Source organism: Rhamphochromis longiceps, linkage group LG20 (genome assembly GCF_057381845.1).
Source record: "Rhamphochromis longiceps isolate RC_006_pf linkage group LG20, R_longiceps_female_GT1.1, whole genome shotgun sequence".
Taxonomy (NCBI): Eukaryota; Metazoa; Chordata; class Actinopteri; order Cichliformes; family Cichlidae; genus Rhamphochromis; species Rhamphochromis longiceps.
Window position 1 is genome coordinate 574,845 of NC_140576.1, and position 18,412 is coordinate 593,256.

The 18,412-nt window shown below is 43.0% G+C and overlaps 1 protein-coding gene across 1 annotated transcript in view; it reads left to right on the top strand.

Moving 5' to 3' along the window:
• The window catches only part of LOC146644518 (ERC protein 2), a 169,770-nt gene that overhangs the window by 66,788 nt on the left and 84,570 nt on the right, over positions 1-18,412 (top strand). Inside the window, exons 9-11 of the mRNA XM_085393471.1 lie at positions 3,089-3,130; positions 3,467-3,660; positions 16,320-16,413. Coding sequence (XP_085249597.1) covers positions 3,089-3,130; positions 3,467-3,660; positions 16,320-16,413 — 330 coding nt within the window. The remainder of the gene's footprint in view (positions 1-3,088; positions 3,131-3,466; positions 3,661-16,319; positions 16,414-18,412) is intronic.

Below are 18,412 nucleotides of genomic sequence, written 5' to 3' on the forward strand. Positions count from 1 at the left end.
GTGTGGGTCCACAGGAGGGCTGGCCTGAAGGGCTAAGGTTTGACCACCAGACTCTCGCTGATAAGCTAGTCCCCCATTTGCTTGGGCCTAACTCCAGGGTAGGGCACTGGTAACCCACTGGGAGGAGGCTCCAGGGCCGACACAGTACACGCTCAGTTCACTCAGCTGGCTTGATGTCACTCTATAAGTGACGGAGGAGGTGGTCAGAGAGAGGGAGGTCTGGGCTTCTCTGCTTAGACTGGTAGTCAGATCCAGCAGAAAAAAGATGGATAGGTGGATGAATGGAGGATGGAGCAATGGATCGATCAATGGAGGAGTGTACTAAGTGCAATAAAATGGTTTTGTGATTCCTCCATTAAAAAGTAAAAAACTTTGTCTGATTTCAATTTCTCTACTGTGCCCTTCATGCTTGTCTCCTTATGTGCTACAGGGAAACCCAGTTCTGTTGGTTCTGACCATTTGCAATTTCACTATGCACAGGGACCAAACATAAACCTCTGTGTGCAACTGGCCCGCCCTCGATCAAGGATCATCACTTCTTATGACCGCTTTGGTTAACCACAAACCCCAGAGATTATGTTCTTCAGGAGCCTGAGGAGACTCGACAGGTGCACAGGGACCTTCACGGGAATAGTGGCCAAATTTGCATTTGTTGTATTTGCTTCTAATAGGTGGAGTCACAACGATTTTGGAGGGTCTTTTGTTTTTGTTAATATAAGCATCCTTCACATGCTGCGCATTAAATGCTTTTTACATGGTTACATCATTTTATTTCAACCTGACAAACACCAAGACCTCCAAAGATGGACAAAAAAATTTTTTTCTCGTAGGACAAATATGATTTGCTTCTCAAGCAGCTGCAGAGTTTGTGTTTGTCATCAGGTCATGTACACACAGTGGTCCACTGACAGTATCTGCAGATGCTGGTATTATTGACTCAGTCAAGCTGTTAGCGGAGCTTTTTATCGTGACCTCAGGGCTCTGTTGGCTTAAGTGCATCCTCATCCTCTTCCCATAAAACAGTATTTGTTGATTCCAAGCTTATTAAAGGACTTCTAGAACTAAACACCAGCTCTTCAAAGGAAAGAACCTCGGGGAAGGCAGTGACCTTTTCAGAGCGGGCTGGCTAAAATCTTCAAGGCAGCACCACACCTTAAAAGACTTGACTCTTATTCAAAAGACACGTTTTTCTTTTCAAACCAGGCAAATGTCATATGCTGTCATGTCAGACTCAGTGTTGCTGGGTAGTCTTTGGCCAGGTGTTTAAAAACTCAGCACAGAGTCTGGTGGCTACACATATTTAACATATTTTGAAATATTTACACCCAAGAGACATTTCCAGGAATGATAATAAGAATTTGACTGTACATGTAATTGTATCTTTTCTGGCCTTTCCCCTCTCATAATATTACAAATTCCTTTTAGACCTACCATCCTCTCAGCCACTGGTTTCCACACTTGTCTGTGTGCTCTAGTGAAAGAAAATAGCATGCTCTGGTCCACTTAGGCCTAAAGCATTTTGGGCTGGGAAAGATGTGGATTGATGTACATGAATGAGTGTTTTCAGCCTCATGTAGCAGCAACGAGGGAAGGACGAGCCGTTGCCAAGATCCTTGATAGTCAGCACAAGCATAGTGACAAGTCATGAACTTTATGTACCGTCATAGGCTTATGTGGACCTGAGAATATTCTCATTATAATCATAATGAGCCAATAACATGGTAGCAACTCCAGATCACCTGCTGAAGTTCAAGCTGAGCATCAGAATAGGGAAGAAAGGTAATTTAAATGACTCTGAATCTGGCATGGTCTGAGGATTTAACAAACTGCTGATCTACTCAGGCTAATAAGTAACAGTTTAAAGTTAGTTTGTTAAAAAATCACTCATAAAAAAGTAGAATAGTAAACTAAAAGTACAGACTTTATATAAGTACTGTAATGTTATATGCATTTAAAATAGCTCAACATAACTGATGTTAAGCTCTAATATTGTCTGTATTTGCCGAGAAGAAACGGTAACGTGAACGTTGTCTAAAAATGGTCAAACTAGGAGCTAAATAAATAGAATGTAAATTGTACTGAGGCTAAAAGCTTGGGCTAATGAATAGATGTTAAATAAATCCCTCAGCACAAACTTACCTAAGCACTGACAGCTTGTCTGGATGAAAATAATTATCATAGCAATAACCTCTTTTATATAATAAGTGTTGAATGGGATTCCACTGAAAAAATAACACATTGGAGCACAAGAGGTGACGTTAATGAAAGGGTAGGGTGCAGACCCGCCTGCCAGATGAAAAAGGCTGAGTTACATTGTGTCGACCTTACTTCCTCTGGGAGGTGAAGCGCATGCCAAAATAACAGAGGTCATTAAATTTGAGTATGATGACTTGGTTAGGATTAAGATATGGTTAGTTTTTGGTTGAGTAGTGGTTGAGGTTAGCGTGAGGGGAACTGTTGGCAGTAGGTGGAAGTAAATGTAATATACTCTGAAGTGGATGAAACATGGCTGTGTGTCTGTGTGTGTGCGCGCGCACAAGTGTTTGTGCACATTCACTTGATGATGTTTAAACGAGTGGCCTCAGCTGTCTCAACAAGTTAAATAACCTTCACAAACACAGTAGACAGAGAGAGGTAAAGACCAGGAGAAAAAAGCAGAAACACAGAGAAAGATAATTCTAGGTTAGAAACTTCCTTTGGGATATTTTTCTCAGAGAATGGTTTGATCAGCATAACTGTGTTCTTTCTTTTTTTCTTTCAGCATTTATTTTGAAAAGAATTGAGATGTTTGGTGGTCTCATAAAATCGCAGCCAAAACAGAGCAAGTATGTAATTTTATAATGATAATGAACTCCTAGCTCTACATGAAAGATGCCCTGAGGAGGGAACTGATAGAAGCCAACCACAGAAAAGCAGGCAGCTAAATTATGAATTGTAACCTAGAATTCAGGCCTGACTTACCTTTTCCTTTTCGGTTCATGCAAGATGATAACACACCTGCTCTTGTATAATTATCAGTGCCAATGATTTAGTCCTGCAGGATGTCACAAGGTTTATTTGTTTATCTACAATTTCTTTTTTTAACTAGGTGAAAACCAAAGTAGACGGGCCACCGGCAGTGAGCCCCACGGTAGGTTCTTTTTTTGTTAGTGCTAGCTGTTAGCATATTACATGCTAGGCTAACAGCGCTAATAGGTTAAGGCTCAGCTATATTAATATGCTTATAATAAAAGAATTGAAATGTTTTTCTATTTATCTGAACCTGTTCTTTGGTAATGAACCGTAAAGTGTTAGGAAGCCTAAGTGTGAGTGTTTAGCTACGTCTGACAATGATCTGAAGTGGTCAACGTGGAGAATATTTCAAATGCTTTCATGCTGTCTAGGTAGCAGTTCACACATGGTTGTGTTTGTACCTAATGAATCCATTCTCACCCCCCAATGCTTACACAAACATATATACTCAAAGATCCAAACTACAGAGGAAGCAGTCAAGATGTGTCCGGATATCACAGATCGTCTGAGGGTCCTAGAGCAGGAAGTTGGCCGCTACAGAGAGGAATCCAGGAAGTCACAAGCTGAAGTGGAGAGGCTGATGGGAGCTTTAAAGGATGCCGAGATGGACAAATCCTGCAAGGAGAAAAAAATCTCTGATCTTGAAAGGTGAGGGTTTAAGGAATTCAGTCAGTTTCGTAACAAGTCAGAAATTGTGTGTTCTTAGAGTGTAACCGGATCTTTGTAAGGCCTCGGCTCATTCCTACGTGCTGTATTTATAAAGGGGTAATCCATGAAATATAAACTGTCTAGATTGAGTCGTCCTAGCACTTGAAACCACTTTTATGTTGCCATTCTTTTGGCCTGATGTAATCAGTCCAGAAAATGAATGTGACCTGTTTAAATATCAGTCTAATCATTTGGCTTAATGTCTTATTATTTGTTTTTATCTGTCAATGTCTGCAGACATGGGTAAGTAGATATTTAGTGTGCCCGCTAACCCCACCGTCATAATACTGCTCACACTGCCCATGATCATTACGTTGACATCATGCTGTGGTTGCTGGCTCCTTTTAAATTTTCTCAGGTATAAAGTTGGAAATTGGGGGAACTGACTGTATCTGAGCCTCAGGAAGCTTAGATTTAACTGTCTCGTTGGGGCAGTAAATGCATAATCCATTTATGGTCTTCATTCCTGTCACAGTAATAACACAATGAGAGATTTTATATGCTTCCTGTGGAGACATATAGCTTCTCTTTCGTGTTGACGTCTGCAAATCTTCTTTGCACACATTTCAATCCTGTCATCAGTGCGGTCATCTGTGTTTTCTCATATCAAATTATCCATATGTGTGTTTATATAAATGTCTTTGCATTACTTTTGACTACTGTCAATGCATCCTGTGACAGTGTTTGTGTGTGTATGTGAGTGAGCCTTTGAGTTTGCCAGGCAGGCAGCCAGCGGCATGCCAGTGGGAGGTTTTTGTATCCAGCCCAGACACTGGATGTTTATACTACTCTGTTTATTACTGGCACAGTGCTACTCAATTATCATCTGATTTATGGATTGGCATGGTGTGTATATGTACCCAAATGAGTAGTTGCTTAGTGCCAAGGCAGAAGTACAGTATGTTAGTGTTTGTCTGCATATTTATTTCATACAGTGTGTGTGTGTGTGTGCGTGTGCGTGTGCGTGTGCGTGTGTGTGTGTGTGTGGGTGAAAAAGAAGCACAGAAATGTGTACAGAGAATGTTTTTGAGTTTGAAATGTGATATTTAAAGTGGTATTTAGGCGTGTGTCTGTATATGTAGATTAATAGTGAATCAGTCTTTTGGTGGATCACGGGTTGCAAAGTTGGGGCATGAGTTTAAAAAAATATGAAAACAATCATTTTTCACACACATTGGCTTCATCAGGTGTGTTAACACTTGTTCTGGTTCTGAATGGCTTGGAATCAGTTTGCATGAGCTGTATGTTCTGGATCCAACAGTTTCCTGCCTCATTCATTACCCATTTTACAGACTGGCTGCTCTGGCATGGAAACCATGCGCTGACTCAAACTCTGTGGGAACTCCTAAGCATCAAGTAATAGGAAAGCAGTAGCTCCTACAGAATTTGTTCACAAACTCTACTCTGTTTTTCCGTGCATCTCTGCAAGAATGGATATTTTTGTTTTGTTTACATTTTTCTGCCATTCACTTGCAACTTTCATGACCTGGTCATACGCATGCTCATCGTACTTGGTGCATGTGCAGTGTCCGTGCATGTGGGTGTGCAGCGATTTCTGGGCCGCAAACGTTTTGGATCGTTGGAACAGTTCCTTTTCCCCTCAGCTCATCCATCTTATTTGGTCCCGCTGTCTCATTAGTGTCAGCCAGTCCCTCCTATCAGCACGAACCCTCACCTCTGGTTGGCATGCACAGGTCAGAGGTCACATGTAAGCCGGCCTGTGAGATCAAGGCCCATTGTAGTCCTGCAGAGTTGCTATGAACACACACAGAATAGTTGTTTGTACAGTAGTTGTTAGCATGTGTGTCTGCTATAGAAAATTGTGGGGCAACAAATCGTGTTAGTTCTCAGTGTACTTTTTGATTTAACAAAGACATTAAACAGAAACAGAAGAATCTTTGCATATGTGTTTCTGCACACGTGTTATATGAACGCATGGGCGGACGAGTGTCTGTGTGCTGATTGGACTTCTGTTGCAGAGCATGCGGAATGTAGCTTATCTGGGCAGAGGATGAATGTCTTTTTAATCAGAGTGTTTCTGTTGGAAGTCAGTCAGATGACCTATTAACCGCTATCTGAATGGAGAGGGAGAACAGATGAGGAAATAGACACTTTCTCATCCAGTTGGCAGTGAAGCAAAGAGAGTCAAAGATGGATGGAGCTAACAGGCCATTGTAATAAATACCTTCCAGCACAGGGGAGTCTCACTCGCAGCTTGTTGATTGCTTAGTGATCTACTCTAAGTCATCAGTGATAACATTAGGGTAGTTTATGGGTGACGTTTTATTTACTGTTGTTAGTGTACAGTAGACGTAAAGCTAATCTGCCAAAGTAATCAGTGACATTGAACAGGCTTTGTGAAACGTATCAGCATGTCGTACTAATTCTGACGGATTTGTTAAATAGATCTCTCGCGGTTATAGATCTCTTCAAGCAGTTCGTCTGTGTGTGATGGACTAAAAAACAAAACAAAACAAGAAACCCCCCCAAACATTTTTTAGGACTGACATACTTGGAAGTTAAGAACAACTTGTGGGAATTAAAATACACGAGGTTTTAATTAACTTTCAACATGATGTCAAAGAAGAAACACTGAACTGGAGTGTATGCAGCTTCACAAATTTTAGGAATAAATTGTGGCAGAAACATAAAGCCTTAATTCTTCTCCTTTCCTTCTTGCCTCCTTCACTCATAAACTTATAATATTAATTGTTGGAATTATGTTGTATGGTTTTCTTGATGCTTGGACAGCCCCATACTTTTAAAATTTGGGGGCTAAACTTGAAAAATAAATCAGCCATCCAGTCTCACAGTACCACAGCTACTGACGATGTAAGAACTGTGGTATGTGAGGGAGGGCTGCAGGAAAAGGGAGTCCGTGTGTGTTCGTATGTGTGTGTTTGTGTTTATGTGTGTGAGTCTAAAGTGAGATTGTCGAGTCAAGATGTAAGGAAAGGATGACAAACAAATACATGCGCACACATAAACACATGCATGTCATTTTTGGCTGCATTACTGTGAACATAATCAAACTCCAGGTGCTGATACACACATTACCTCTGCTTCTAATAATTATTCATTGATATGTTTGTAAACAGTCGGCTTTTCTAATGCAGGTGTGGGTTTTAAACAATGATTTTGACCTGAAACTTACTGTTAAATAGATGAAATATTCAGCACTGTGAAGAAATCTTGAGCCACCCCTCATGTCTTGATATTTTGTGAAGAAAATGGGAATTAGGTGCAGTCATTACTCTACATTGAAATACAGTACATAAGGCAATTATATAGTTCTAACAAGCTTGAACGTCAGTATTTGGTTTGACTGCTTTTTCAAAACAGTCTGAACTCTTTCGTAGTCTCCAGGAATATTTCTGAAGGACATTCAAAGCTCTTCTTTGGATGTTTCTGCCTTTTGTTCTGTTTTCTGTCAAGATGATCGCACACGGCTTCTGTAATGTTGAGGTCTACACTCTGGGGAGGCCAGATCATGACTGATTGAGCTCCATTGTGTTTTTTCCTATCCAGGTATGCTTTTACTGCATTGTCAGTGTTTTCAGGATCATGAACCTGTTGCCAATCAGATGCTTTCCAGATGCACGGTGGATCAAAACCTGATGGTTCATAATTTCATCAATTTTGACTACAACCCCAACACCACTGTTTGAAAAGCTGCTCCCAACCATGACAGAGCCTCCACCATGTTTCACAGATGTACAATAATCCCTCACTGTTGTACCTCTTTCCTGACCTTCTCCATACATACTGATGAAAACTTGAGCAGAAAATATCACATTTGGATTAATCACTCAATAAGTTGCTGCCACTGATTTTCATCCCAGTTCTTGTGTAATCTGGCATACCTCAGTGTTTCCTCCTTGTTTCCCTTCCTTAAGTATGGCTTATTGACAGCCACCCTTCCACTGAGACTATTTCTGATGAGGCTTTGGCGAACAGTAGATGGATCAAATGAAGGGCCAGAGCATCTCACAGGTCCCATGTCAAGTCTGCTGATTTTTGCTGGATTTTCCCTCTTTTTTTAAGGACATGACTATCAGATACTGTTCATCTGCTGTAGATATTTTTCACATGTACCACTCCTTCTTTTGTCCTCTGCTTGACCAGTTTCCTCACTTTTCTTAAGGCGAGAGCATGTCAAACACCATGCTGAGATATGGCAGGTGTTTGGCTAATAGCTGTTTGGGAAACACCTTGTTGGTGCAAAAATACTATTTTGTATCTGTCAGATTGTGTTTTTGGTGTTTTTGTAGGTCAGGCACAAACTGTCCAGGCTGAACTAAAAAAATAAAGAAAAACCTCACTGGCCTGGGGAATAATTGTTCAAGAGCACCTTAAAAATAATAAGAAACTCCGGCTCCTTTGCAGTAACATACAGTATAAAGAAATTAGTACTTTTTCACAGTTCTGTAAGCGAGATAAACCCACAGTAGAAGAGGACTATTTTCTGACACACACAGGGAATAGTTGTGTTCAGTGGAGTAAAATGCACATATTCAAATTTAAAAATGTAAACGTATAAACTGTACTGCTTTCTTTCTTTCTTGGACCCCATCACACACACACACACGCACACACACACACACACACACACACACACACACACACACACACACACACACACACTCACACTCTCACACACACACACACACACACACACACACACACACACACACACACACACACTCACACTCTCACACACACACACACACTCACACACACACACTCACACTCTCACACACACACACACACACACACACTCACACACACACACACTCACACTCTCACACACACACACACACTCACACACACACACACTCACACACACACGCACACACTCACACACACACACACACACACACACACTCACACTCTCACACACACACACACACACACACACACTCACACACACACGCACACACTCACACACACACACACACACACACACACTCACACTCTCACACACACACACACTCACACACACACGCACACACTCACACACACACACACACACACACACACACACACACACACTCACACTCACACTCTCACACACACACACACACTCACACTCTCACACTCACACGCACAAAGACAAAATATGAGAGAAGTTGAAAATGGCATTATAATCTCAGATAGCATCTGTGTCTCCCAGTTAACTCGCACCGTGTTTTCATTTTCTTCTATTTGTCTTCTCTGTATTCCTTCAGTTTTTACATTAGTTAGAAAATGTTTTTACTTCAGATCATATCTGTCTGTTATTCAATATATTGTACAACCCTGAGCCGTGACTGTGCCAGCGTGTCCCTGTCTACTTGAAATCTGAGGATTTTGTTCCACTCGGCGGTTTATTCAAAGAAACGAGAGAGTAAGAATTAAGTGTTGTGAAGGGAAAGATAGCAATCTGTTTGTTTTGTTCTTTAAAAGTTGCTGCTTCTTTTAACCTATATTTACATGGGAAATGACTCTATATTCACAATTGACCACAATCAGATTTTGTAAGAACCCACTATGACCACAGCTGCTTGCTACTGGCCACTCAGCAGCTATCCTAAAGAGGGACATCAGTAGATCAACAAGGAGGATTACTGATTAGTTTTTATGTTTTTATTCCTACAGAAGAAATACAAGGCAAACATCAAGCAAAAATATCAAAGTGATAATGGAAAAACTGAAATAAAGAAAGGGCTATATAAATATGTAAGAAGAGATATACGAGGGGAAAAACAAGCTCTCTGGTGACATCCAGAAATAAAGTGGAGCTGCTTATGTTGGAAGGTGGATGTGTGGAGAGCTCCAGGTGGAAGAAGCAAAAGGAAATGTGAAAAATTACTTATTACGCTCGGTTTAGGAAATGGCTGGACTTATTCACACTGCTTTCTCTCTCACACTTCATCTTTCAAAGAAATGTCACCACAATAAAATACTGTTTCCCTGCAGAATTTACTCATTTCGTTAATCAACAAATCACTGTTCCTTCTCATATTTTCCACTCGCATGCGACCCAGCCCTTCTGCTTCTTTGCACACTCCTCGTGCTCTCGTTCGCCTTCGCTCAGGTCAGAATCCTTATTTAATTTTTGCACCGATGGGCTGATGGGGGTATATCAGCTATCAAACAGGACCAGCGTGTCTGCTGGTTTATACACCTGTGCCAGTAGCAGCTTTGTCTGATAACTGATATGCCCTCATGGCAAGATAGCTCTCCATGGACATGCCTGCAAGCTTCTAAAAACACACAGAGACATCAAAGATCAGAGGATAAACAGATTCTTCTTCTCCTCCTTTCAGTGTACATACGTGCGCGTGTGAAAATACCTGTGTGCACGTTGTGCTTCTTAAGAGAATTTAATAATACTCCTTATTTATGCAGCACTTTTCAAACCATCCATCCATCTTCATCCGCTTTATCCGGGGCCGGGTCGCGGGGGCAGCAGCCTAAGCAAAGAGGTCCAGACCTCCCTCTCCCCAGCCACCTCCTCCAGCTTATCCGGGGGATCACCAAGGCGTTCCCAGGCCAGCCGAGAGATATAATCTCTCCAGCGTGTCCTGGGTCTGCCCCGGGGCCTCCTCCCAGTGGGACATGCCCGGAACACCTCACCCAGGAGGCGCCCAGGGGGCATCCTTGTCAGATGCCCTGAACCACCTCAGCTGGCTCCTTTCGATGTGGAGCAGCAGCGGCTCTACTCTGAGCCCCTCCCGGATGGCCGAACTTCTCACCCTATCTCTAAGGGAGAGGCCAGCCACCCTTCGGAGGAAACCCATTTCTGCCGCTTGTATCCGCGATCTCGTTCTTTCGGTCACTACCCACAGCTCGTGGCCATAGGTGAGGGTAGGGACGTAGATCGACCGGTAAATTGAGAGCTTCGCTTTTACACTCAGCTCCCTCTTCACCACGATGGACCGGTGCAGCATCCGCATCACTGCAGCCGCCGCACCAATCCGTCTGTCGATCTCCGGCTCCCTTCTCCCAAACTCGCGAACAAGACCCCGAGATACTTGAACTCCTCCACTTGGGGCAGGAACTCATCCCCGACCCGGAGTGGGCACTCTTTTTCGGCTGAGAACCATGGCCTCAGATTTGGAGGTGCTGATCCTCATTCCCGCTGCTTCACACTCGGCTGCGAACTGTTCCAGTGCGAGCTGGAGGCCCTCACCCGATGAAGCCAACAGAACCACATCAAAGCAGAGATGAGATTCTGAGGCCACCAAAGCGAAAGCCCTCCGCCACTTGGCTGCGCCTAGAAATCCTGTCCATAAAAATTATGAACCGAACCGGAGACAAAGGGCAGCCCTGGCGGAGCCCATCACCCACCGGGAACGAGTCCGACTTATTGCCGGCAATGCGAACCAAGCTCTTACAACGGTTGTATAGGGATCGAATGGCCCGTAGCAATGGGCCAGACACCCCATACTCCCGCAACACCTCCCACAGGACACCCCGAGGGACACGGTCGAATGCCTTCTCCAAGTCCACAAAACACATGTAGACTGGTTGGGCAAACTCCCATGCACCCTCAAGTATCCTCGAGAGGATAAAGAGCTGGTCCAGTGTTCCGCGACCAGGACGAACACCGCATTGTTCCTCCTGTATCCGAGGTTCGACTAGCGGACGAACTCTCCTTTCCAGCACCCTGGCATAGACTTTCCCAGGGAGGCTGAGGAGTGTGATCCCCCTGTAGTTGGAACACACCCTCCGGTCCCCCTTCTTAAAGATGGGGACCACCACCCCGGTCTGCCAGTCCAGGGGTACTGCCCCTGATCTCCACGCAACATTGCAGAGACGTGTCAACCAGGACAGCCCTACAACGTCCAGAGCCTTCAGGAACTCGGGGCAGACCTCATCAACACCAGGGGCTCTGCCACCAAGGAGTTGTTTAACTGCCTCAGTGACCTCGCCCCCGGAAATTGGCGGGTCATTCCCCTCATCCCCAGACTCTGCTTCCTCCTCGGAAGACGTGTCAGTGGGATTAAGGAGGTCCTCGAAGTATTCCTTCCACCGCCTGACAATTTTCTCAGACGAAGTCAGCAGCGCTCCGCCAGCACTATACACAGTGCAGGTAGAGCACCGCTTTCCCCTCCTGAGACGTCTGACGGTTTGCCAGAATCTCTTCGAGGCAGTCCAAAAGTCTTTTTCCATGGCCTCTCCGAACTCCTCCCACACCAGAGTTTTTGCTTCAGCCACTGCCCGAGCCGCACTCCGCTTGGCCTGTCGATACCTGTCGGCTGCCTCCGGAGTCCCACAGGCTAACCAAGCCCAATAGGACTCCTTCTTCAGCCTGGTGGCTCCCTTCACCTCTGGTGTCCACCATTTGGTTCGGGGATTACCACCACGGCAGGCACCAACCACCTTGCGGCCGCAGCTCAATGCAGCAGTTTCGGCAATGGAGACGCTGAACATGGTCCATTCGGACTCGATGTCCCCAGTCTCCCTTGGAATCCTGTTGAAGCTCTGCCGGAGGTGTGCGTTGAAGATCTCGCGGACTGGGGCCTCTGCTAGACGTTCCCAGCACACCCTCACTACGCGTTTAGGTGCACCGGGTCTGTCCAGTGTCACTTTTCAAACCCAACTCATAAAAATGATAAAAACTCATAAAATCAACAAGATGGTGATTAAAAACATTTTTTTTAAAGATGCAAGCCAGAGACATGAAACGGCAGACTTATAAACCTGTGTGGTTTCCAGAAGGGAGAGTAATAACAGATATACATATTGATAGAAATGTTGATTACGCCCCCTTCTAACACGTCTCTGGTTATTCAATGCAATTTTATTTACACAGCTCCAAATCACAACAAAAGTTGCCTCAAGGCCCTTTATATTGTACAGTAGATACAGAGAAAAAGCCAGCAATCATATGACCCCCTATGAGCAAGCACTATGGCGACAGTGGGAAGGAAAAACTCCCTTTTAACAGGAAGAAACCTCCGGCAGCACCAGGCTCAGGGAGGGGCGGGGCCATCTGCTGTGATTGGTTGGGGTGAGAGAAGGAAGACAGGATAAAGACATGCTGTGGAAGAGAGACAGAAGTTAATAACAGACGCGATTCAATGCAGAGAGGTCTGTTAATACATAGTGAGTGAGAAAGGTGACTGGAAAGGAAAAACTCAATGCATCATGGGAATCCCCGGCAGCCTACGTCTATTGCAGCATAACTAAGGGAGGATTCAGGGTCACCTGGTCCAGCCCTAACTATATGCTTTAGCAAAAAGGAAAGTTTGAAGCCTAATCTTAAAAGTAGAGATAGTGTCTGTCTCCTGAATCCAAACTGGAAGCTGGTTCCACAGAAGAGGGGCCTGAAAACTGAAGGCTCTGCCTCCCATTCTACTTTTAAATACTCTAGGAACAACAAGTAGGCCTGCAGAGCGAGAGCGAAGTGCTCTAATAGGGTGATATGGTACTACAAGGTCATTAAGATAAGATGGGGCCTGATTATTTAAGACCTTGTATGTGAGGAGCAGGATTTTGAATTCTGGATTCAACAGGAAGCCAATGAAGGGAAGCCAAAACAGGAGAAATATGCTCTCTCTTTCTAGTCCCTGTCAGGACTCTTGCTGCAGCATTTTGGATTAGCTGAAGGCTTTTCAGGGAGTTTTTAGGACTTCCTGATAATAATGAATTACAGTCGTCCAGCCTGGAAGTAATAAATGCATAAAGAGTGAGTTTTTTAGCGTCACTCTGAGACAGGATATTTCTAACTTTAGAGATGTTTGGTTATTATAACCAAAACTTCCTCAATGGTTTTAAAGGTTACTGTTGTGTGTGTGGCAAGGTGAGAAGGTGTTAAATGTATTCATCTTTTTATTAGACATATTTCACATTCATTGCACACCAACATCAATCATGAAAACAGACAGTCATGCACACACACACATGCTTCCAACTAAGGGCTGTGACAGCAAATATTTGCCCACATGTGGGGGCAGCTTGTCGGTTGCGCCCAGAATAAACACACCAGTGTGGATGTGGAATAATAATGTGGCGCATTTTAGCAGCTGCTTGGTCACAGCTTGTTTACAGTGTTGGAGGGTTCTCTTAAGCACTAATTTGTCACTGTCAGCTTTCTCGCACTTTCTGTTCATTTTCTTTTTCTCTTAAAGTACGAAGGCCTAACTGGGAGCTCAGAGATGTGTTTTAATTCTATTTTGAGCATATTTGTGAGTAAACATGAACTCTACCCTAAGACCAGGGTGCATGCATTTTGTGGTTAATGAGTGTCTAGTAGTAGTGAGTTTACTGTGAGGGCTTGTGTGTGTTTTCCATATTTTTTTAAACCTAATATGTGTGTGCCACATATACCAAGGCTCAGGGATTGGCGCGGAGGTTAATACATATCCATCCTGGCTGGTTACACAGTTCAACTCTGTAATCAGCACCTGAGCAGTACACAACGCTGACAGCAGATTTACTACCCATGTGTGTGTTTCTGTCAGTAATCAGACTCGTGGCATTTTATTTCTTAAAAGGAGAATGTGGGTTATGTGCACAGTGGTGCGCATGCATGTGCTCGCATCTCCTGTCTGCATATGTTTGTGTTTTGTTGTTGAAAGATTTACACAGCAGTGTCTCACCTACCTCAGTCGTGTCTTGTCTTGTCCCAGTCTGCTTTCTTGCTAAGACTCGGCACACAGCATTCATCCTTACCTGATGTACTGTACACAGTGCAGCTCTGCAGTCTTCTGAGATGAAGCATGCAGAACTTGTTTTAACTAATAAAACTAAACAAATAAAGCCAGATAAAGCAAGACAGGACAATGAAGCGAACTTATTTGTACGTGTTAAATATTGTGCTGTACTCAATAGTCGGTACACACACGCAGACGCAAACACGCAAAATAAAAACTGCAAGGAAGTGTAATTTATGCACATATGTTCACGTCATGTGGAAAACAACGTCCCCTTCTATGTGGTGCTTGCACGATCTCGCCAAGTTTATGCTGGTTTCCTCTGGGAGCCGCTCCTTCGCCCGTCATCACAGTGCAGCTGATAGTTGAAGCAATCTTTCAAAAGTGGACACAAGGGCCAGACTTTGCATGTTTGTCCCTCTGGAGCCATTCATTTAAAAAATCCCATTAGCCACAAGAATCTTTGAAATTTTCCCAGTTTAGCCATCGTTTCCATCTTAGGAAGCACCTGTTTTACCACAGAACCAGAGGATAAATGTCAGAGGTTTTATTTTTTAATTTATATGCTTTTGATTATAATTTATAACTTTTAACTTAAAACGTCTTCAGAGCCTCTTTGTTTCAAGTAAAGCACGGTTTTGCACCATGTTGTGCCAGTGGTCAGATATCAGTTGCAGCTGCACAGTGCTGGGCAGGCCGAGGATTTCCCCTCTGATAACGCTAGGATGTGTAAATACAGGTTCAGACATTTAACATTCACTCTGTATGATTTATCCCCCTGAAATATAATGAATTTCATGAAAACTCCTTCACCCTTGGCTCAGCTCTTCCATGCCCACACCAATTTTTGTATTATTGCTGTTATTATTGTTATTTTTTGTGTTGTGTAAGTATTTACCATCACACCAAATGTTAGAATCACCAGTTAACCTGAAAAGCAATCTTTGGACATGTTTGTCAGGTTAAACCCAACAACCTTGATGCGAGGCCACCAATGTGCCTCTGTGCTGCCCAACAACTTGATATATAGGCTAACTTGTGCTCTGTGCTTAACCTACTCTAGTTTTTAATACTTTTTCACCCCTTTACGTTGTACTCAAAGTGCACTGCAAGCTGCACTTACAGACATATTTTTAAAGCTCGTGCACACATGGAAACCTGTAAGGGTGCATAGGGAGGTCCTTCGGTTTTAGTCTCTTGCCCAAGGACACTTCAACATAAGGATGCAGAAATCTTGGTCCCCGATTGCACACTGGCTTCCCATTGTTCCTCATACAAAGGATAGCTTAAATGCAAAAAATGTGTTTCCTGATGGGGCTTAATAATGACAATCTTCCACTTTTCTGGCATAGTTGGATAATGTTTTGATTCTCTTTGATACAGTAACTAAGTCCAAAGGCAATATACTTGAAGAAAACCTCAAGGAAAATTGGTTTTGTCATACATTTTAAGAACATACATTTCAACTGGTGCACTATTTTTCTGAGGTGAAAGCCAGTCCACTCTTGACTTAAAAAGATGTTGCCTGTGTTTGTGGCATCTGTTTGTTGAGTTTTCTGACCGCTCATTCATGCAACATGTCTTCATCTGCATCTTGAAGAGTTTCTTGCATTTGTACATGCAATCACTTGCTAGACTCATTCTGTAGGCGTCCATAAGCATTTTTTCTACTTGCCTCGAATTCTACTTGCATGGTGTTGAAGGTTTGATTAATTATTTCCCCTTTTCTTTTTTGTTGAAGAAAATGGTCATTTTGATGAATATTTTTATGGATAATTGTCGTCTTTAAAAGGCTCAAATATGTCAAAAAAGCAAGCAGTTTTGTACTTTCAAATGACCGTATATCTCATAGCATTAAATTTAGTCATTTAATGTATTTCAGAGTTTGATCATTGATATATGATATAACAAACACTCCTTGTTTATCTGTTGTCATCCATTTTTCTCTGTCTGAAGACAAATCAAGTCTCCTAACATCCAGAAGCAGACGGTGCCAGGCGAGATGAGGAAAGACGCCCTGATTGATGGACATCCCCACTCGTTATCACAGGTTTGATTATGTTCGTACGTTTATGTCAGTGTTATGTTTGGATTCTTTTTCATGTTTCCAACCAGCAGAGTTCAGTTTGGTTCATTCTCAGTTCATCTACCTGTTTTTGTTTCCCCTCTCACCACCAATTGCAAATGATGTCGATGAATTTCTTCTTCTTCTTAGCTGTGCTGTAGTCCCTCCATTCATAGATCTCAGAGTCTTAACCAGAAACAAAACTCAGTTCCATACCTAAAAACTGCATCATGGTGACTCACATGGGAATAGCAGCACACTGTGTCTAGTCAGACCTCATGATGTACCCTCTCTGATGTAATTTGTGTAGTTGCTTACCTGCTTAGACGTCAACAAGAGTGTTGACTCACTGTGTGAGTGCACACGTATACTTCTACTCGTCTGCAGGCTGAGGTGTTAATATACAGAGTGTAGCCATGCCAGGTTATCCCCAGGGGACGGATGAAGTAAAGTACATTTACCTTCCTGCCAAACAGACCAAGAGTCTCTCTCAGTCTGTTTTTCTGCTGAACTATTCTGCTATTTGTGTATTCTGGCAGCCAGCATTCAACTTCCTATTTCTGTATCTAAACAGTGTCTGTGAAACACACATTAGTATTGCTGGAAAGAGACATGACGTGCATGTCAGGTACAGGGACGTGGGACACGCTGAAGCGGACCTTACCTAGTGCGTCCTTAGTGCGAGTCTTTTTGAAGTTACACTAACAGCTGAACGAAGCGCCCTTGATTCAGGTGTAGCATATAAATACAGCTGCAAGCTTTGGGACAAACTTCCTTCTTTCATGTGCGAAAAATAAAACTTACTCCAAACTCCTTTGGTGGCCTTTCTCTATTTTTTGTAAACATCTTCATATTTTGAACTCTGTCGAGCTGCTTGGCTGTAGCAACAGTCCCCATGAATATACAGCACTTTACATTCAAATGACATCAATCGTTTTCTAGATTACAGCAAAGTATATTTGCGCTCCTCTTGAATGTCAGACAGGCCTCCAAGTGCTGCTGTTCGTCTTTTAACTCGTTCCAGTGGAGGTGACCACATCACTCTAACTCTTGTTGACCTTCAGTGTTTACCAGATTTTACTGCTTGTTTTCGAAGCTTACACGGTCATTCGCCTTTATGTTTGTGATCTCTTTTACTCTCCTCGGCTCTTTGAGGTTCTTTAAAAAACCCTTTCTGAAAATCTCTGATTCGTATTTTTTTTTAAATATTATTATTATTATAGCATATTATTAGCAGTGTTATCATTAGTATCATTTATCCTGAATACAATATAACCATCACATTTTTGTTGACTACATCATTTAATGTTTGGGATGGCACTAAATGTGGCAGACGCTCAGATATGTCAATTGGGAGAGATTGGAGAAGAAGCATCTTGGATAAGAAGCTTTGAGAAAGGCCTCGGGTCTGCAAAATTTTGTTATTTCCATTTATTTTTGTAGTTATTGAATATATTAAAAAATACTGAGCAAAGGAAATGTTCGTCTTCAAGCAGATACATGCAATCAGACTGAAATCCCTGTTTATTGTCATTGATCTGTGATGCTCCACCCTCCTGGTTTCCTGTGCTATTCTTTGCTGTTTCCTCTGGCAAGAGCCTCAGTCGGTCTTCAGAGCAACTGGCTGCACCTGAGAGGTGGGCGTGGCCAAGAGAAGAAAAAAAAGCAGCTCTTTCCAGCTGCTCTCATTCTTAATAAGTAATCTGAGCCAGATGTTCTGCATAACAATACACAGAACAGTTTTCACAGGACTACATGATTCCACCACAGCATTGCACTTGGGCTGAGCTTTGGTTCATCGTCCTGTTGCATTCATGTCACATTTGACTCTAGAATGCTTTCGTGTACAGACAAGTTCACGATTAACTCCATAACTGCAAAGTGCTCAGGTCCTGTAGCTGTAAAGCCCAAATCATCATCCCTCCTGAGGTTGTTGCAGAGGTTGTGTAGTTTGTTTGGTTGGTAATGTGCATACCTACAGGAA